The following is a 22,620-nucleotide window of genomic DNA, read 5'->3' as shown; positions in this document are numbered from 1 at the left end:
AGAATATCTTATGACCTTTGTTAAGTCCTCCAAAACACTTTTGTTGATTTCATTTGCGGTGTTTATTAGAATTTTAAAATATACAGTATATCTGAAGTATATAAGTACAGTATATAAGATATCTGTGTATTTCACTCGTTTTACAGCATGCATGGAATGCAATGTTTATATCATTTTGCATTATGCCGCGTTTATGTTTTGATTGACAGCAGAGCCAGCCAAACCAGCAACAAAGAGACGGAGGAGGAGGAACTCTGCTGGTAGCGCATCCAATAGCAGCACAGGGAACAGCAAGAAGCGCAGCCCAGCCAATAACTTCAACCTTCCTTCACAGGTACATCTCTCACACACAGATGTTTACCCTAAGGCTATGTTCAGAATGTGTATATACCATACTGCCATTCTACTATTACTATTACTGCAGTGTGTAGTATGTATAATTTGAACAGTATGCTAATTTTTCAGGATACACAGCTCAACTAAAGATTAAAATGCGCAGTCAAATAACAAAACCCACGATGCAGCTTTTAAAAACCAAAAAATAAATCTATACAATAAATCAACAATTAAAAAAAAATGTTTTTATATAATTAAAATAAAATATACAATATTTTATAAAATATATTTTAGTTACGCTAAAAAAGTAACGACTAGCTACTAATTACATAATAAGATTACTGCACTAATGACTCTCTCTAAAATTTATTGCATTACTTATAACTAATTACTTCCAAAATCCCATATTAACCTCGACCAGTTGAATAACACAAGGATAAACATAAATATAAAAATATAAAATTGCATAAATTATTCTTGAACTGACCAGGGAGAGAGTTACATTAAAAATATAGCTTTTAACATCAGATGTTTAATTTTAATGTTAAATAGAATTGTTCTGTAGTCTAGACATAATTTAATGCAATAACATTGTATTATATTGTACACTGAAGTAAATGTAAGTAAAGTAAGGAAAAATTAAGAGTAATCCCTTACTTTACTTTTTCAAGGGAAAAGTATTTAAATGACAGTATTAATTACTTAGTGATGCACTGCTTACAAATAATAAATAACGGAAAACATAAAAGCAAATTATAATATAAATTAAATGAAACTTAATCAAAATATTTAGCTAAATTTTTTTAAAGAGATATAAATTATTCCTTTTTTTCAGCTGCTTTGAGTATTGAAATAAAATGATTTTAAACCATTTTTAAATGCCACAAAAATTGGACCAACTTAACCAAATTTGTGAATGTGTTCAGTGTGACCTTTTATTTTCAGTGTTATGGATGAAGTAATATTAGTCACAAAATCTCTTTTGGCAGATTTTCTGGATGACCAAAAGCTAAGATTATTTATTTATTTATTTATTAATGACAAAACTGGAATCAAAATGGAAAATAATAATGATGTATTTTTTAAGAGCAAATTTAACTCTCCAGCATTCACTAAATTAAAATTAAAAATTTTAAAATTAAGTATATACTGCACAGTTTTCAGTACATAGTAAGCAAGTATTCCATTCTGAACACAGACGCAGTCACATACATACTTGCAGATAATCAGTGGTCCACACTGAAAAGATCATATAAGGGAGATAAACTAAAATTAATATATGGAGAATGTCTGGATGTCTGTACTTATGTGTGTGTGTGTGTGTGTGTGTGTGTAAGTGTGTGTGTGTGTGTGTGTGTGTGTAAGTGTGTCTGTGTAGAAATAACATAAAGCAGTTTAGAGAGGGAGGGACAGAGAGAGCAGCTTAGCAAACTAACCTATCTTATTTTTCCCATATTGTAATATTTCTATGCAATGTATTATATTTCAAATTTTATTGTTTTACTGTTTATAATAAGTAACAATTAGTTTCCAGTGTGACTGTAATTTGTAATGTTAGAGTATTTTAAATATATATATATAGTCATTTGTCTGCTCTGATTAATTAATTAATTATTATAATTGTTTTTTAATTGAGACTAATTAGCCGTAATTGATTTGATGATAATTAGTATTGTCCGTCTCTGGTCCCCAGCCTAAACGTGTCGCCGGGGAAACGAGGGGTGGCGGGTGGCTGGAGGCGGAGCTTAGCTAGGTGAGTGACACATGCAGACAGTTATCACGCAGCATGTGCTGTCTTAATGAGCTACTTAGCAATGCAGATTTGCTTAATTAGCACATATGTTGTTATTTAGGTGTTCTCTGTCTGAAAAAATAAAAATAAAAATCTAATTAAAGACCAAAGAGCTAGTGTCTGGAGACAAGTTTGTGTGCATGTGTGTGTATGACTGCGTATTTAACAAAGCTTGTGTGTATGCCAACATTTTCAAATATATAAATGCATAATCAGTATTACAAGTTCAGGTTTCGGAAAATAACAACCATAAATTATTCTGCCTTCTTTTGTTTTTCTCTCTCTTTTTACTCCCCCACCATTCTGAGCGAGCGCGCTGCCTTCCCTTTTGTTTCCTCTCAAATGCGCGGGCCTTGCTCACAGAGCCGCTCTCTTCGAAGATGCTATCCTCGTATCCCGCTCGAGCTCTCTTATATCTCGCTCTCTCTCTCTCTCGCTCTCTCTCGCTCTCTACTCTACTATCTCTCGCTCAAATCTCGCACTCCGCTCGCCGCGAGCTCTCTCGCGCGATCTCCCGCACCGCTCTACGTCTAGATGCTCTGTAGCTCCCGCTCTAGCTATCTCTCTCTCTAGACATCCACCCCCTCCCTACTCCCGTCTCGTCCGGATAGCTCTCCTCGCCCTCTTCCCTCTCTCTCTCTCTCTCATCCCTCTCTTCCCTCCGCCTCTCCCTCCCGCCTCTCCCCTCTCTCTCCCCTCTCTCTCTCCTCACTCTGCTCTACTCCTCGCTGTCGGATGTGATAGGTGGTAGGGAGAGCCCTCTCTAATGGGAGGGGAGTGGGACGTGGACGAGCGTTTGATCACACGCCTAGAGAACGAACAATACGACCCCGTCAACGGTCTCCATGATGACGGTCTCCATGACTACACCGACTCACCCACACTTGGAAACGGCAGCTCCTGGAGCAGCCAGCACCCTAGCAACCAGGACAGTAAGCCTGATACCATGGCAATGCAGCAGTTGGAGTGATGCGATCTGACCGTGGGTAGCTATGGCAACGGTGCTGTCAAGGGATGGGGGTATTTTCATCTATAGAGGAGAAATTGCTGGAGAGAGCGGTGTGTGTGTGTGTGTGCATGCTTGCGTTTACGTTGGTGTAACACGGTATTCCATACTTGAGACATACAGCTTCAACCATTTAAAGTAAAAAAACAAAAAAAACAACAACAACTGCAAGCCTTGTAAATATACAGATCTATCAGTTCATTCATATCAGAATTTTCCAGCCTTTTTTAAAGCTCAGTGGCTGCCTCGGCTTCATTCTGTACCGTACTGTTTGGTTTCGCTACAACAACTTAATTAAAAAAAGTCCCATCGTGAGCATAAATGCAGATATCTTTATTGCTCTAAAGTTTAATGCCTACTGTAAAACACATGCAGATCTGTGCTGTTAGTCGTGTATTTTATGTATGGTTTTCAATCATTTGCATTAATAAAATGTGTTTGGTTATGACATCAGACTCTGTGTTTGGTTATTGATATCAATATAATGTAAAAAATAAAATAATCGAGGGCTCAAAGTATTTTATTTGCAATCTAAAAAGTGCCAAAGCTATGCATTTGATTCTATGACGTTAATACAAAAATAAATAAATAAATAAATAAATAAATAAATATTTCACCCCCTCTAGTGGTCAAAGAAATGTGGTACAAAGTCACCCTAAAATTAAAATTCTATTATATTTTGAGAAATATTGGTGACCACTGACTTCCATTATATGCACATTTTATTTTTACATTTACATTTTAAAATAATCAGACTGCAGTTGCTATTTTATCGATTACATGATATTCTTCCCACAATAGCAATAAATGATAATTTATATGCACTCAGAAATTCTTCCAGTTTTGTGGGCATTCACAGGTGTCTAATTACAAGTAATTACAAGTATCAAGTAATATACTTATATTCTAAGACCTGTCCAAACTGATTTAAGAAGAATAAATGATAAAACACAGTTTAGAGGGTTTCCTTGTATGTCTATGAGATTTACCAGCTGCATTATGGGAGTTGTAGTCGTGCGTCGTGACGTAGGCCGTGACGCACGCATGTTGTGTCTGCGCGGAAGATGGCTGACTCGGTAGCGGCAGGTCTTGCGGACGAAAATGAGACCGAAAATGAGGATAAAGAGAGGGAGAAACGACTCTTCAGCGGGGTCAGAAAGACGGAGGAGCAAGCTGCCGCGTCAGACCTCACAGAAACTCTGGGATTTTACGAGAGGAAGGCGAAATGCAAAGAGAGAAAGAGCAATGTGTCAGGTACGAGTGACAGACAGCGGCGCTGTGCGCTGTTTTCAACCTACACGAGCATCATAATAAACACATCAGGAAGATTTAAACGTTAGAACGCACCGAAGGCATGCTTCTAAAAGGACACACATAGAGCTGATACTGTCACTAGTGCTTATTTAACGTTACCTTTAACAAGATCAGATATTTCTGCGTCCATCGGTTTATTTAAAGGACCGTAAATACCATTCAGCCGCTTGCATAATGAGACTAACTTCAGTAGCACGAGGATAAAATCAGCTGATCAGGTGTGAAGATGTGAAATAAAGACCTGAGCTGCATAAGCATCTTCCCTTAAATCATCCCCATCATTAATGCACGTGCACTGGCGTTTATTCAGCAAATGAAAGCACACTGAAATTCATAATAACCTCATATAATAACATTATATTAATTAAGTGTTGGGAATAAAGCTGGTGTGTTGTCACAGATCTGTTTGCTTAGAAACCATAACTCTCATCATTATGTAATGCAATATTTATTGGGAGTTTTTAAACATGCACGTTAAGAAATATCATAAAACGTTGATTTATATTCATATTTGAATGGGTATGAATTATTAATGCAATTTGCATATTGTGTTCATGTTGTATTGCAAAACACTTTTGCTGCTGTTGAGGTGGTCGTAGATGTAATTACGGAGGTTAATTGCAATTTAAATAAAAGTACAGTGTAAAAGCATGTGTATACAGAGTAAGTACCAATTGATTCATTTAAATGTTAGGACATATTAACAAATATAAAGTGGGTCCAAGTTGTAATTTTCCTGATTGGAAAAATTAATGTGAATTAATAAGATCCAAATATAAGATCTCGTACATATGCAATTGGCTGTAAAAATTGATATGCATCTTTATACGATAAAACAATCCTTATTAATGACTGGAAAAGTCATAGAAATTAATTGTATATACAGATAATGGGACTGAAAAGCCATAAACGGTGTTTTATTTTAGAAAGGGTGCTACCGGATGAAATATTTGATTATGTAAGCTTACTTGATCCAAGAATTGCAGAAGCTTTTCTTTCACACGAGGTTTAAAGAAGCTTTGTGAGTTTAAAACAAGCTTTTCCAAACTGGGCTTCATGAGGGATCTCATGTAAATATGTAAATATGTTTTGCATAAAGGGGTTCAGTTGACCTAAAAAGTTCCAGAGGAAGCCAGAATGTATCCAAACAACCTCATTTTAAATGGATATAATATATGAAACAAGTGCTTCTATTCCCTGTTGTTTGTTTTTCTTGTCAAAAGCTTGTAGACGTTGTCATGAACTCATGTTCATTGGATAATACATTTAATCATTTTATCATACAAGACACTTAAACACACAGCAGAAAGCTGTTATCTCTCTTGCTCTCTCGCTCTTTCTGTTTGTTTTCCCATCCAATGTGTTCATCCTCAAATTTATCCTTCTCTATTACTGTTAAAAATAGAAAGTAAGTACTGTGTTCACAGTGTGTGCTGTTTATCTCAGGACGCTGTCCTGTCCTTATCACAACACATATGGTCTTAGGTCAACATAAACATGCCCTAAAAACAGTCCAGCGCTTTCTGTGCTGCTTAAATAGATCTTTTATGTCACTTAGCTGCGCTGTTGTAAATCAATGTCTGTTATGTTCCTAATCAAATCACAGAACTTTTGCTGCTGTAGTATTGTAAACATAATGGGAAGAAAATGCGCTTTGCGAGAAGATTGCTTAAAGTAGTTTTTAGGTTTGCACAATGATTTTCCACATCTGGAAAATCTGGGATTTTAAATTAAAACTTAAGTTCAAAGTTTTGAAAAATGCAAAATAAAAAATGTAGCACAAAAACATATGCACTTTATCCCTACTCGAAAGAATAGGCTCTAAATGAACAAACAGGGAGCCTCTGCTTTTTGTTTTGTTTCATTATTATTTTTAGTTTAGTTTTTTGATTCGTTTTGCTTTGTTTGAACCTTTTTCTATTATTGCACATGGTTAAACATGTCATTTAAAATACTGAATTATTTTAGTGTTACAATGAACACAGCATGAGTAAATAAATATACATGCAATTTAAAACAGGATTTAAAATAGAGCACGATGGAAAGTAAATTACTCTAAAGAAGAAAAATGTACCGTCTTATATTAGAAAACTAAATTCTAAAATCCTAATTTATTTTTAAAAGAGTAATTTCACTCAAGTGGACTCAAACATCTGAAACCCACTTTTGGTGGCAAAAAAACTCTGTATTTTTATAGCGGTACATCATGATATGTTGTGTGTATTTGAGAGAAATGGACAGAGGTTTATGCTCCTACACTTGTTTATTTAACCTCTTTCGTTCACACACTCGTGTGTTTACAGGATACAGGATAGTGCTAAATAATGAGTAAAATGCTTTCATTGTGCTGTCCTACGCATTCATGTGTGTGTCTGTGTGCAGATCTCTCTCTGGTGAGGTTTATCAGTGCTGAGTTGACTAGAGGATATTTTCTGGAACATAATGAGGCCAAATACACCGAGCGGAGAGAGAAGGTCTACACCTGCCTGCGCATCCCGAAAGAACTGGAGAAGGTACCAAACAAAAACGCGTAAAACAACAATACCTAAGTAAAATAATAGCACAGCATCCTTTATTTCACTGTGCATTACAGCTGATGTGTTTGATTTATCTGCAACCAAACAGTATTACAAAAAATTATACATAAGTATTATTAATGAAAAAATATTTTATGAATACATTTGTGTCCCAAACTCACTCCATTGGTTGTTGTGTCAAGGTTCTTAATAAATAGAGTGATATATATATATATATATATATAATATTTATAATTTTTTTTTTTTTTTTTTTTTTACTTTTTTGTAAAACAAAAGTAAAATTTTGTACTTTTTTTTTCAAAATTTTAAGCAAATCTAAACTCAAATATAGAAATATAGATTATATTTTCAATATAGTTTCATTAGGATTATAGATTATTATACTATACATTTAATTTAGTATTTTTAATAATATTTATTAAAACTTAAAAAATGTATTTATTTTGTTTTATGTTGTTTTAATAATTTGTACAAAAATTGGTTATTCATTGTAAGACATTATTTCTGGATGGATCAGTGATGTGACACAATTATCATGTCACATAACTTTATTTTTATCAAACCTAACTTTATGCATCTAAAGGCTGTATGTATGGTTTGATCAAGAGGGTTTTCTGTGAATAATGACTTAAATCGCTATAACATACTTGACAAATAGTGGATAGGTTTTATCTACTACTTTCATGAAGCTTAATGGTGTTTTTTGTAATACTGGAGCATCTGAAGTACGTTATAGCACATCCAGGACTATAACGGATCTCTCTTATTCTCTCTCTCTGTAGCTGATGATGTTTGGGTTTTTCCTGTGTCTGGATGTGTTTCTGTACGTGTTCACTCTGCTGCCTCTCAGAGTGTTGCTAGCCTTGATGCGACTGCTGACACTGCCCTGCTGTGGCCTCAGGTAACGCACACGCTGTACTCGGGACATGCATGGAAGGATATTCCCAAAAGTAGGACTTTCATAAGATTCTGATAAGAAAATGAAACATCTGAGCTGTCCACCTTTTTTTATACACACAAATACCTACACACACTTAAGTCCGAAGTGATTGTAGCTGCTGTTCACTGTATATTCTTCTGCCTGCAGGGCTAGTATATGCCCCTACTGCAAAAAGAGCAGGTATGCAGAAAAAATGACTGCAGCTGCTTTAAACACACACACACACATGTGCTGATATGATTGCAGCGGCTGTGTTCAAACACACATTCACATGCCCACACACACTAGGCTGCTGTTGCCATAGCTGTCTAATTTTGCACCGTTGTGCTTTGGTTTCACCCTGGACTACTAAAATCATCTGAGATCGTTCCCAGAGTCCTCCTGTTCTTCTTTCAGTGTTTAGGGTGTACTTGCATGATCGGTCACAGGATGGCAGTGTGGTCACTTTCAACAAGTGATAAGACAAGAAACATGTTTGTAAAATGCATCTGATAATAGAAATTCAGTAAATTGTATTCAGTGCTCGCATTAACGTACCCTGAGTAAATTTCTTACGTAGGGACGTAGATTTTATTTACAGTAAGACTAAATAGTTAAGCATACTGTTAGCACCCCAGTGTAAATACTAACACTGTGTGCATTTGTCTAGTAACAAACACTTTTAGAATAGTATATTAGTATACACTAAATTAAAAAAAATTGATTCCTTAAATAATCAATATTACTTTAAATTTTCTAAAATGATTGCCAGGGCTGCATTTATTTGATAAAAATATGGTAAAAATAAGTAATACTGATAAAATACAATCTAAAAATAATATATATATAGTATAATATATATATATATATATTATATATATATATATATATATATATATATATATATAATATATAGGAATATATAATTTTTTTTTTAATATAAAGCCATGAAGTCTAATTTTATTAAAGATTTAGTGCTCAAGAAACATTTCTTATTATGCATCATTTATTTAAACTGAAATGTTTTGTGACATTACAAATCACTTATTTCACTTGTTAAATGAAAGTATCAGTTTATTTAAAAAAAGATATATATAAAAATCTGACCCTAAACTTTTGAAAGGTAGTGTATATGTTATTACAATAGTGTAATAGTGTATTTTTTTTAATAGCTCATGTTTACACAAAAATACCAATGCACATGCCTTACCCACCAGGCACTCTGAAATAGTCAGATTTGCATTTTTGCCAGCTATTTATGTGTAAACAGCTATGCTATGTGCCTGTGCCACGTACATCTATAGCAAGTAGTCACTTAAAATACAGTTCTTGAGCCTGTGAATGTAAAGCTTGCTGTATTGTTCTTGTCAGTAATCCACTGCAATGGATTGCTACTATTGGTCTTTCTAATTACATTTTGTGTTTTCAGCATATTTATGTAAATAATTATGTCATACCAAAATAATCGATCATGAATTGTTACCAAGTTTCATATTTAATAATGACACAATTGTGACCCTGGACCACAAAACCAGTATTAAGTGTCAATTATACAGTACATCACCTGAAAGCTGAATAAATAAGCTTTCCATTGATGTATGGTTTGTTAGGATATTGGCTGAGATACAATTATTTGAAAATCTGGAATCTGAGCATGCAAAAAAAATCTAAATATTGAGAAAATTGCCTTTAAATTTATTAAAGTGAAGTTCTTAGCAATGCATATTACTAATCAAAAATTAAGTTTTGATATATGTACAGTAGGAAATTTACAAAATATCTTCATGGAACATGATCTTTGCTTAAGATCCTAATGATTTTTGGCATAAAAGAAAAATCTATAATTTTGACCCATACAATGTATTTTTGGCTATTGCTACAAATATACCCCAGAGACTTAAGACTGCTTTTGTGCTCCAGGGTCACAATTAATAAAACTCGTAATGGAACTGTTTTAAGATTGTTTTTAAGAACTGTTTTAAGATTGAGCTTATAATTTCACAGTTTTTATAAATATTTTAATTATAGTTAAAATATCTCAAAATAATTTAAAAGTTAACAGAATTAAAATGAATAATTTAGCTTTTTAAAATTAAAAAAACACTAAATGTTTTAATACTATATATTAGAGAACTGATCTCAAAACATCTGTCTGTGGGTCGTTGACACTGCTGATCTTGTGTTGTGAAATCTGTAGCATGAGTGTGTGACTCAAGTTCACTAACCCAGTGGCTGTGTGTGGAAGAAGATCCTACTAATAGAAGAACTAAAAGAAGTAATCCCAGATGTCTATGGGGCTAATCTGAGATGTTTATTCTTGTGTATGTATGTGTGTGTTTGCAGTGGATCTCGTATCTTGCAGCCCGCTCAGGTGTGTGATGTTCTCAAGGGAGTCATTATGGTTCTGTGTTATTTCATGATGCATTATGTGGATTATTCCATGATGTACCACATGATCCGGGGTCAGTCTGTCATAAAGCTCTACATCATCTACAACATGCTGGAGGTACACCATCACATCGCTCACATTTGTTACTATTACAGTAGCAGCAGCAGAATGAACACTCTCTCTTTTTCTCCTCTAGGTGGCAGATCGCTTGTTTTCATCTTTCGGTCAGGATATTCTGGATGCCTTGTACTGGACTGCCACTGAACCCAAAGAGAGGAAGAGAGCTCATATAGGAGTCATCCCACATTTCTTCATGGCTGTTCTCTACGTCTGTATCCTTCAGCTCTGTTTCAAATGCCAATTTGGATTGCATTTTACATAGATTCATTAAATATTCAAATTATAATAATAATGAATTTATAATACATTTTCATATATAGGGTAATAATACTAAAATTGAACATACCAATAAATACAAAATCTGTCTAATGGCATTTAAACTGCTCAGTGTTATTGTGTGTCATATCTGACTTATTACAATCAGTCAGAGGTTCTAACTTATAACTCCTTAATTAATAATGCAGTTCTGCATGCCATTCTGATTATGGTTCAGGCCACCACACTGAACGTGGCTTTCAATTCACATAACAAGTCGCTGCTTACCATCATGATGTCTAATAATGTGAGTACAAGCACAGCAAGCATTACATACACTCCGCATGACCTTAATCTCTGCATGTTGCATTATATTAAATAATGCAAAAAGAAAAAACTCACATACTACATACATCTTTTTATTATTTTTTTTTTTTAAGTTTGAAGTTTCTAGATAAAAAAAAAAGCATACAAAAAAAATTAGAAAAAAAACAACCTCTTCCAGATGTCTAATAGCGGTAGGTCCATATATATTCAGCAAGTGAAAACATATCCGTCTCAGCTTGTCACCGATGAATTCTCTCACTGTTACTTTCTGTCTTTCACACTATAGACATTAAAGAAAGATTTACAAACTACACACTCTTACTAATCGTCTGTCTCAGAAACATGGAGCAGTTCTCCTGGAATCCAGGTATCTCTAGTTAACAGCTGACGCATTTCAGTTTGTGCATGTGCGTGACATTGATGTGTGTATTAATCTTTGATTATTGGTCACAGATCATCTATGGGTGTTGTTTCCTGATGTCTGTATGGTGATCGCCTCGATAACACTCTATAAACACTAACAAAACAAACACTACATTCACCAAGTTTAACGACATCACGGCAGATGTGAGTTGCATGGTATACCAGCCTCAAAATACTGGCAGTGCCATAGCATTCGTTAAACAGTAGTATTATGAATATGATATTTAAGTAGCTACCATGATATGCATTATAACAGGATTTTTAGCTCAACTAAAATGTGGAAAATTTCCAGTTGCATATACACTACCAGTACCAGGCATAATGCAGTAAGAACTATAATACTGTGAAATATTATATATATTTTGTGTAATATTAAATACAAATAAATAACAATATAAAATTTAATAACAAAAATCACATCCATACAACATGCATCACCATACTACTTATACACAATTATTGTAATTGTGATTAAAGGGATAGTTTGCACTTTTGGGGATAATTTTCTGTTATATTATATTGAGAAAACTTATGTGAAGCAGTGAAGGTAGATAAAAAGAAAATGATGTCCTGTAACTTAAATGCATTAGTGATGGAGGGCTTATTTTAAAGGGAAGGTTTGTAAGCGTTACCTAATGCTATTGAAATAATAAGACACTAGTATGCATACGTTTATCTAGAAAAAAACTAAAGAAAACAACGTGAGAACTATGACATGCCCTATTTAAACCAAAGCGCTCCCCCACGCGCAGATACTGGACTGTTCTTTCTTGTCTAAAAAAAACAAAAACCTGTGTCCCAGTCGAAAGGAAGTCTTTACAAAGAGAGACGGGTTTCCTTTGGGAGTGTGTCTGAAAATCAGCACCGCTCTCAGTGTCTTGGATAACCCTGACAGATCCAGTGACCCAGATCTATCAGCACACACAGACACATCAGTCGGTCTCATTCATTCATTCCATCAAATAAACATCCCCACTACCCTACACACATAAGACGACCGATAAGTAGTGATGCACCAATACCATTTTTTCTTAACCGATCCGATTCCAAAAATTCTGCGTATGGGCCGATACGAAAACTTTATGGTGCTTTATAATGTTTTTGCCTTTTGTGGGGCTTAACAGTTACACAGAATAGTATACGCACAATATCGGTCTTATCTGACCGATACCTGATATGTGACCCTGGAGCACAAAACCAGTCTTAAGTCTCTGGGGTATATTTGTACCAATAGCCAAAAATACATTTTATGGCTCAAAATTATAGATTTTTCTTTTATGCCAAAAATCATTAGGATATTAAGTAAAGATCATGTTCCATGAAGATATTTTGTACATTTTCTACTGTAAATATATCAAAACTTAATTTTTAAAAAAAGCAATATGCATTGCTAAGAACCTCATTTGGACAACTTTAAAGACGATTTTCTCAATATTTAGATTTTTTTTTTTTTTTTTTTACACCCTCAGATTCAAGATTTTCAAATAGTTGTATCTCGGACAAATATTTTCCGATCCTAACAAACCATACATCAATGGAAAGCTTATCTGACCCTTATGACTGGTTTTGTGGTCCAGGGTCACATATGGCAGTATCGGAGCCGATAATGATACTGAGTATCAGATTGTGCATCCCTAACGATAAGTGCCACGACAAACTAAAAGGTCCTTAAACATGGGTCTGAAAGAGCATGAAAAGATGAGAACAATAGGGGTGGAGCGGGTGGAATACACTCTGGATGGGGGGTAGTGTAGAGTGTAGTTACCGGCAGGGATTAGAGACAGATCTGCTTAGTTTAGGCAGGAAGATTAGTGTCACAGCACAAACATGCACACTTTTCTCTCGTACAGCATCTCTTCTAGAGGTGGACAGGATATTTATTTTGGGATCGTTTCCAGCAATTATACCATATTCAGTATACATCTTAATGTTTATGATTTTTGTTTATTAAATTGCTCAAAAAGGTGTCTTTTATTTTTTATCAGAATCCATATTTCAGCCAAACTCTACTTGTTATTAAAGTGACATCAAATGCCCGTTTTCCACAAGTTGGTATGATCCTTTAGGGTCTTCATTAAATGTCTGCAACATACTTTGATTAAAACGACACCCTTGTTGTTACCTTGTCAGCTTTAACCAATTACTGAACAGATAATTAACAACTAATCATGGAACATTTCACCGAGCTCATGTCGTGGTGATGAAAATATGATGAAGATCGTTTTAAATGTAATGGAATCCCCAGAGTTGTGCGATTCATCATAAATCTCTTACAGATATATATATATATATATATATATATATAAAAAATCCAGTATCAATGCACGAGTTTGTTAGGTAAAAAACAAATATGTGTACAATGCCATCGTTAACTGTCTGACATGAAGACTACGCTGTCATATTCCCATGAAATGATAAATAGCGAATATCACCAACACAAAACTTTCATTATGTTTTATTTATATAGTTTTTAGTAAACACAAATCTGATCTGTTGTTTGTAATTATGGTAATGTCCGCCCCAAGAAGCGGCGATTCTGTCCCGTGTGAAATCGTCTTAACTTCATCGATTACTGAACCACAAGTCATCATTACTTGTAACTGTGTGTGTGTGTGTGTGCAGGTCTACAGTGAATACAGAGCAAGCCTGGCATTTGATCTGGTCAGCAGCAGACAGAAGAATGTAAGTGGATGCCCATTTGATCATAATAGAAACCCTTCTGAAGCAGAAATTATTTAAATTATTTTAATTTCAAGAAGTGGCTTGTCTCGTATTCATGGTTCTGATTGCATTGACTTCATTTGAAGAGTGTTTTATCCAGCTTTATTAATCAGATGCTGATATTTGTGTGTGTTTTCCAGGCATACACAGACTACAGTGACAGTGTGTCTCGGAGGATGGGCTTCATTCCTCTTCCTCTTGCACTAGTGGTAACCTGCCTCATTATTTCATTATAATCACAGTAAATCTATCGCACAGTACAATGTGAAGGCAAGCACATAAATCCTTACATTGTTTGCTATCATTTAAAATTCATCAGTTTGTTGCACTGCTCTGAAAGGCAATTCAGAGAATTATTTCTAAACATATTATAATGTTAGGAATGTATTGCTGAAAAGACGTTACAAAGACTGTGAGCTATGTAGTACTGAATTATGGAGTTAGTTTAGTTACCATTCATTATGAAGTTACTGTGAAGTGTGTTAATGTAGTATTGCAGTTATGCTCATGTAGTCTGTGGTTGACAGTTGATCCGAGTGGTGACCAGCTCTGTGAAGATCCAGGGATCTCTGTCCATTGTGTGCGTTGTGCTCTTCTACCTGGGGTATGAGTTCACATTTAACAGTTTAAAAGAAGTTTATATATATATATATATATAGATATATATATATATATATATATATATATATATATATATATATATATATATATATAAAAATAATATTAATTTAATTTAATTTAAATAAATAATATTTTATTTAATTAATTTATTTATAAATAATATTAATTTAAATAATAATAATATTTAAATTAAAATAAATTATATTTTATTTAATTATTTAATTGTTCTATATGCTATATATGCTTCCCTTTATGTTATATATACCTTGTATTCTAATAAATATACAAATTTAATTTAAATAAATTATATTTTATTTAATTGTTCTAAATCTTTTCATTTTAATTTATCTATTTTCTTTTTTCATTTTATTTTTTGGGATCACTATGATTTTTTTTTTTAAAGAAATCGATACTTTGACTCAGCAGGGATACATTGAATTGTTTAACAATTATAGTAATGACATTTATAATGTTACAAATGATTTCTATTTCATATAAATAAAGTTCTTCAAGCTTTAATAATAAAAAGAAATGCTGTATTTACATGCTTCATTAAGCAGCACAACCATTTCCAACTGGGATAAAAATAATGATAATAGTATATTTTATTTTTGAGTACTAGAGTAATGGCTGCTGAAAATACAGCTTTGACATCATAGGTATAAATTACATTTTAACATATATTATAATAGAAAACAGTTTTTAATTGTAATAATATTTTACGATATTACTGCTATTACGCTCTTTTTTTTTTTTTGCTTTTAGTGAACACAATCTTTTTTCAAAAATGTAACTGATCCCAAACGTTTGTAAACAGTAGCGTATATGATAATAATGTATCTACAAGAAAGATTGTGTGTGTGTGTGTGTGTGTTTATTCAGTATGATCACCCTGAAGGTGCTGAACAGTATTGTGTTGTTGGGGAAATCCTGTATGTACGTGAAAGAGGCCAATATGGAGGAGAAGCTGTTTCAGAATCCTCCCTCTGCAGCTCCCAGCAGAGCGTCAAGCAGAGCCCACCGAACCAAACACACACGAGAACCAGCAGGTAACACACACACACACAGAGTCTTACATATGGTTGAAAAATAATGACAAATGTCTTTGAAACAAAAATAGCATGCTGAATTGCGCTAACTGAAATAATAATGCATTGCATTAAGAGTGCTTGCATTTTCATGTAACCGTCTTCCATAATAATAAAGGTTTTATTTTCACTAACCAATTGCGTCCACACCCGTCTGAAGGTGAGCCAGCGGAGGAGGGCTTGTCTGCATCAGTCACCACTCAGCCCAGCCAAAGTGACGAATGCCCCGCCCCTCAGATCCCCACCAGCCAATCAGATCAGTTCCTCACCACACCAGATGAATCAGAAGAGAAAAGCCTTATTCAGGACGATACCGAACTTAAACACAGGGCGCCCAAAAAAGACTTATTGGAAATTGACCGCTTTACTATCTGCGGTAACCGCATCGACTGACATTGATGTGTGTGAGAGTGACGCCAGGTTTGCACTGAATGCCCGCCCTCTCTGCTGGCTTGATTTGTTTGACATTTGAGCTCGTTGGATTGGGACAGCGAGAAACTGCAGGATATTTATTAATAAGCGATGCACCTAATTTATTTAAGACTTAAACACAGACAGTCACACACAGTTCTACCCATCTGGAATCCCCCCAGTGAAGGTTTCAAGAGGTTGGAGACCACCAGCGGGGGTCACCTTTGGACGATGGTCACTGTGCTTACCTTTCAAAGGAGGCATCGAATGAAGAAGATGAGAAAAGGGATGGATTGCATTCCGAAATTACAGATTCTGAAGATTTCATACGTGTGTGGAACAAAATAGGATGCAAATAATCCAAAAATGTAGTGCAGTGCAGTGCTCCAGAACAAATGTCCAAAAATCTTAGTTTCGTTTTTCTCTATTTGCAAGTGTCCCTACAATTCTCAAATTCCCTCAAAGACTTTTAGTTTGAAATATCACCATGTTCATTGTCAGTCAGGACTGAAATGCAATTACAGATGTGTTACGCAGAATTATTATTATTATTATTTTTTGAGACAGCAGGCTAAAATACCATATCACATGTTTATTTATTTACGTTTTTAAGACAGTTGCTCATTTATGACTAAATTTCAGTTTAAAGACCGGGTTACCAATGACAGTTTTTTATTTTATTTTATTTTTTTTTGCATCGTTTGAGGAAATGACCTTTTAAAAGGTCATTGTGAGTAAGTGACACTGCGATGAAACGCATGCCTGTGATATTTGGATTGATTCAAGCGCTGCATCTGAATGAAAGGATCATTGATTAATGCAAGACTTCAGTATAAACTATAAATATAAACTTAAGTAGCGCAATGTGTTTTGCCAGCTAAAATGAAGGAATGAAATATTTTCCATTTAAGGATTTTCCCCCGCAAGCGTTTATTGCACAGAGTAGTGTATCAGATGAACGGTCATACATTGATGCTGATGTTGGAAGAAGATTCTAAATCGTAAATTACCAACATTCCAAACGTCAGAATCTTGACCAAAGCAAAGCTGAATTTACAGCCCTTTGCTAATATCTTGAGTTTTTACAGGTCAGTGCACATCAGAATCCAGTAGTGTAAGCTAGTAACAATGAGTCAAAGTTTCTGAATAACCAGCATCAGTGAATGCCCATGATCAGTAATAATGCATCATATATAGTGCGTTATCATCATAGACAATAATGTTTTGTACATTTGATTTGCATAACAGATCACGCTGTCTTAAAAAACATACTTTTTGTGAACCACTGATGTCTCTTTGTAGTGCTGGAGGTCAGAGTTTAAGTTTTTGTTTTCTCTCTCGGTAATGACAGCATGTTTTGTATTTCTGTTTATTTTTTTTTGACTGCTTTTGGAATTTATATTTCTTGTGTTACAAATGTGTGGCTATAATTGCTGTGTTTTGTAATATCATCATGGTGGCATTCAGTCTGACAATTCACACTCAAGTCATCATGTCGACAAGGTGCTCTGTTTTTCTCAAAAAAAAAAAATAATAAAATTAATAATCATTTAGGAAAATTATTACGTGAAAATATCAACTATGCCAAGGAATTGTTTACCCTCAGTTCTCAAACTAATGCAAACTTTTCAGAAGCATTCACTTGACTTAAACTGCCAAAATGATATCAGCGAGCATTTCTCATTGTTTTTACATTTGAAACACTGATGTTAGAAATACTTCTGCTTATTTTTGAAAGAAAGAGAGCATTTTAAGCAAATGTTTGGTTCTGTTGTGCTTTTCGGTGTAATTGCCTATGCTTTCCCATACGTTCAGTCACCTTTTGGCTCTTGAAATAAGTCTGAAGTTTGGCTGTGCTGGATAAGGATCAGTACTCAAAAGGATGTTTTTGCTTGATTGAACCTTTCTAATTCATTCTCGTATCCATTTATTTGGAAATACATTAAGATCCAGCCATCCCAGTTCTTTCCACACTGCTGTTTTCTCTCACTGGTCAATATCAGTTTGTTGTTTTCGGTGTGTTTTTGTACCCATATTGGCTTCAGCCTCTAGAAACTGAAGAGGAATGACGATGTCAAATCCCTTGTATATGGGATGCTTCAGAGACAGAATTGGGGAGAGGAATCAGGGCATTGTGTTAATTAAAGTTTTGTTGTTTTGTACCTTGTTGTTGTGATTGTCATTTGTTTAGTGTTGAAGTATTATATTCTTGTTATTATTACTATATTAGTTTATATGGCACCAAGTGAGTCAGGACAGTTGAATAGTCTCTACCTATTTAACTATAACTATAACTATTTAAACATCACATGCACAGCTAAAACAAGTCCAGACCGAATTAAATCCAACCTCTCCGACCCCAGGCCAAAAATAGTCGCCTAAAGATTATGTAACGCTAAACTGATCTGTACTAAAACCATAAAGATCTAAACACTAAACCGATTGAGATTTTGACTTGAAATGTGTGTAAAATTAGATCACAGAATTAATGAATACAAGTCTATTTAAAATCAGATTAGATATCTCAAATTCTTACGCTGCACAGAATCTCTAGAAGCCCCTCAACTGCTGAGCTGATCTACAGTGGAGTTCAAAGGTCACTCTCACGTTTTCATTATATTTCTTGCAGTTTGCTTTAAAAACAGTAGCTCTTGTGCTTAAAAGAACAAAACACATACTTATCACACATTTGCTTATTCATTTTGTTCTGTGATCTAAAAATAGTGTGTGAGCTTATATTTGAAAGTACATAAAATATATTTGAAATATAATATATATATATTAAATTATATAAATTATTTATATATATATATATATATATATATATATATATATATATGTATATGTATATATATATATATATATATATATATATATAGTATATGTATATATATATATATAAATAAGAAATCTCTCTCTCTCTCTCTCTCTCTCTCTCTATATATATATATATATATAGTATTTTTATACTATTTTAAATAATTTCTTCAAATATTAAAAAATTCTAAGATATTGTTTATATACAGGTTTAGATTAGATTTTGACTCTTTGACCCCACCATATAGAGTGAATAAAAAATGTAATTTTCAATATGTAATTACAGTACCAAGAATTCATGTGACTAGTTACATTTATAGAGATTCAATGCAGGGTATGATACAAAATATTAAAAATTAAATCAATCTGATTTGTTTAAATTTTGTTGATAAGATCTATTATAGTTTAAAAGACAATAACAGTTGTGTTTATGGATGAAGAACAGAATTTAATCATATATTGTGTACTAATGTACCGATCATGTAACTTTAAAATGCTCTGTCATACCGTTGATCAAAGCTCTCTTTTTTTCTCTTTTTCTGTCCGTCTGTGATGTGTGTGTGTGTGCATTGAGTTTGGTCGTGGTGTCTAACATAATACAGAATGTAGTCTCTTTCTACTTCTCTTTCTCTCACTCTCTGTCTGTGTTTATTGGTATTCATGTCCATGCGCACACGGCTGCACAGAGGCTTTTCAGCTGTTCCAAATGTAGCTGTGGGACATTTCAGTGAAGAAGACCATCAGCTAGTGTCTTGGCAGAGTCCGCATTTGCTGCTTTTCTGTTTGTTTGACTTTTTGACTGTGTGAAAAGAGAATATTGCTGTGTATTTCTGTAAACAATGACTGTTAGTTAATAAAGATGTGACCACATTTATAAGTTACTGTATCATCATTCTTTGACTGATGACCACAGTATAGGTCTAAGAATTTAAAATATTTTGTGGCGCACATAAATATAAAAAGATGAAATATTTCATAAATGGACCTATATATTGCAGGGTAGGATTTATAGCATATGTGGTATGTTTAACATCCAATTAAACTGGTCACACTTTATTTTAAGGTCCAATTCTTGCTATTAACAAACCATTAACTACTGTTTGACTTTTGCCTGACTAAACTCTTAATTTGCTGTTTTGTTAATAGTTGTTAAGTTTAGGTATTGGGTAGGATTAGGCATGTAGAATATGGTTTTGCAAAATATGTGTGATAGCGAGAATTAATATATTATAAAAGTGAGAATTAGTCCCTAAACTGAAGTTTTAACATTAAACTTAAAATTATGAATTATGATTAATCAATGTGTGATCATTTCATTGTTATGATGGTGTAGTTAATCTGAAATTGTTCTAATTAAATCAAACAATCAATCAATCCCATTGGGGATAACTAACAAAAACACTAAAGCTGAAATCTGTTAATCTAAGATGAAATATCCGTTTTAACAAAAATCAACTCCTGGGGCAAAACAGTGTATGAAGATAGAAGCTATTTATCACTTGGCTCATATCTGCAGTTATTGACTGAATTGTCGATTTGGAATTGTGTGCATTGTGTTAAATGGTGTAGGCTATTTCAGCTTCTTCCACACAGGAAAGGAATGACAAAATGCTTTGAATGACTTGGCTTGACTCACTAGACGTGATTTCCCTCTAAAGCCATCTCCAGTGCGCGTGCTCTGCAGAACAGACAGAAGAGGAGCGCGCAGGGGTCAGACAAACACTCAGCTCATCCTGAGCTCTACAGACCGAAGGGATGTTTATCATGAAGATATCAAAAGGAAGCGGGGAATAAACGCACCAGCTGGAATATATATTTTTTCTATCTCATTTGTATTTTTGATGTCGAGGACTAGAGAACATTCCAAACAAACATACTTTTATCTCACTTTATCTCTCCTCCACTTTTCGTTCCCTCCCGTAATTTATCAAAATCTCTCCGCGTAAAGGACTGATAGGAATGTGGTGGAAAGTGGGGCTCGCGCTGGTGATGTGCTCGGGTCTCACGAGCAGCGAAGCCCGAGAGGAGCACCGGGATTCGCCTCCGCGCAACACGATGTTCAGAGCGCCCGTGGAAACGCTGGACTTTGGCTTCGTGCCGTCGGTGGTGTACGAAACGCACGCGTTTTATGAACCGGGTCCCATCGGTATTGTTTTCCAAATGGTCCACGCGTTTCTGTACGTGGTTCAACCAAACCCTTTCCCCAAAGGTGAGATGCACACTGGCTTTGGGAACGCACAAAAGTTTTCCACATTCTCGCGCGTGTGTTTTTGGGTGATTTCCACATGGCAAACGTCCACAAGTACTTACAGAATGGTGATGTAGACTTCAGATTGACGAATACTGCTGCAGGTGCATGCTTTAGTTAGTATGAGATGAAGGAGTTCTTATGGCAAGCCGTTTTAACGTTTATTCCTTAAACCTACCTTTAAGCTTATCTTTGGTAGCACTTAAAGTAACACCTTGGTAACATTTCAAGGTGTCCTTGTCAGTGTAATTACACAAATAAGTACTGAGAAATATTTATTAACAACGTATTTACTAAACACTGAAAGTAATTGGTGTAGAGTAAATTTTCAGTCAGAAGTAGCTAGTAAATTTCACAATTATATATGAAGAAACACAAGTAACTTTAACTTTAATTGAAGTAAATGTGGGATTTTGAAATAAAAATAATTAATTAGTGTTCTTGTAAAACAGACACCAGTAATCTTTGTTTTAGGGTTAATTTGGGTTAGTTGGCATGTAAATTTGCAACATGTCATACAGTGTTATCTCTTTCTTTGTTGATAGTGGCCAGTTTATTTTATTTAGTAGTCTAATAGTTGCAGTAGTGACTTATAGGTATTCAGTTGCTAATAATAATATGTATAAAGTTATCTCTTTGCTACTAACTATTAGTCCAGTAGTGATAACAATTCCATTGTTCCTGGTAACAAATGGCTACCATTAACATTACTTGTACTGTTTATTTCATATTAGTGGATTTGTAGGAAAGTAGATATGAAACACTAGTATCTCATTTGCTACCTTTAATGAACTGTAAATAAACAAACCAACTGAACAGGTGTTCACTACTTGTGTCTAATAAATTGTTACACCAATGATCAATAATGAAAATGATAACCATGCATGACATTACAATTTAATATAGATTTGCTATCAATATTACACAAACATGTCAAAAAAGGTCTTATTTTGTGATTGGTTACAGTGTAATGACACATGCAATGCAATGTAGCAGTTTCTTCCTGAATGGACCAGAACGCAGAGTCTTTACCTATTTAACTATAACTATTTTTTAACCGAACAAGCAACGGTTAGTAGCAAATTCAGTCAAGTCAGTCAGAGTTAAGATAGTTATAGTAACTTGCAGGAAGAGCAGAGAGACCTGCAGCGAGAAGACATGATGACATATGTTTTGATTTCGCCATTTTTGTACTTTTGTAACAGGGCAATAATAATAATAACTGATATCCAAAAACAGTGAGGCACAAAGATCTAATTTACATAGACACATATATTTAAACAATCTGCACTACTT

General features: G+C 34.3%; 3 protein-coding genes across 16 annotated transcripts in view; all 3 read left to right on the top strand.

Annotated features, from left to right (window-relative positions):
- Positions 1 to 3,582, top strand: part of ldb2b (LIM domain binding 2b) — a 12,956-nt gene extending 9,374 nt beyond the window's left edge. The window contains exons 8-10 of one of the 2 annotated variants that reach the window (XM_042714109.1): positions 210 to 334; positions 1,622 to 1,636; positions 2,880 to 3,582. In XM_042714109.1, the coding sequence (XP_042570043.1) occupies positions 210 to 334; positions 1,622 to 1,636; positions 2,880 to 3,098 (359 nt within the window). In that variant the 3' untranslated portion in view covers positions 3,099 to 3,582. Of the gene's footprint in view, positions 1 to 209; positions 335 to 1,621; positions 1,637 to 2,029; positions 2,161 to 2,879 lie in introns of those variants that run through there. The other variant, XM_042714046.1, reaches the window with a different exon arrangement.
- A 572-nt stretch (positions 3,583 to 4,154) lies between these two features.
- On the top strand, positions 4,155 to 18,421 carry tapt1b (transmembrane anterior posterior transformation 1b). The gene is given in 17 exon segments (XM_042713987.1): positions 4,155 to 4,388; positions 6,831 to 6,961; positions 7,768 to 7,886; positions 8,073 to 8,105; positions 10,248 to 10,410; positions 10,490 to 10,625; positions 10,878 to 10,975; positions 11,116 to 11,154; positions 11,156 to 11,186; positions 11,282 to 11,362; positions 11,449 to 11,525; positions 11,527 to 11,562; positions 14,041 to 14,100; positions 14,280 to 14,348; positions 14,667 to 14,743; positions 15,643 to 15,809; positions 16,009 to 18,421. Coding segments are annotated over 17 exon segments (1,740 nt in total). The 5' UTR covers positions 4,155 to 4,198; the 3' UTR covers positions 16,242 to 18,421.
- Positions 18,422 to 20,757: 2,336 nt separating this feature from the next.
- prom1b (prominin 1 b) overlaps positions 20,758 to 22,620 on the top strand; it is a 28,323-nt gene continuing 26,460 nt past the window's right edge. For all 13 annotated transcript variants that reach the window (XM_042713500.1, XM_042713365.1, XM_042713443.1 and 10 more), the window contains exon 1: positions 20,758 to 21,285. In XM_042713500.1, coding sequence (XP_042569434.1) covers positions 21,036 to 21,285 — 250 coding nt within the window. In that variant the 5' untranslated portion in view covers positions 20,758 to 21,035. The remainder of the gene's footprint in view (positions 21,286 to 22,620) is intronic.

This window comes from Cyprinus carpio, chromosome A1, assembly GCF_018340385.1.
Source record: "Cyprinus carpio isolate SPL01 chromosome A1, ASM1834038v1, whole genome shotgun sequence".
NCBI lineage: Eukaryota > Metazoa > Chordata > Actinopteri > Cypriniformes > Cyprinidae > Cyprinus > Cyprinus carpio.
This window is presented reverse-complemented; position numbering and strand designations above follow the sequence as displayed.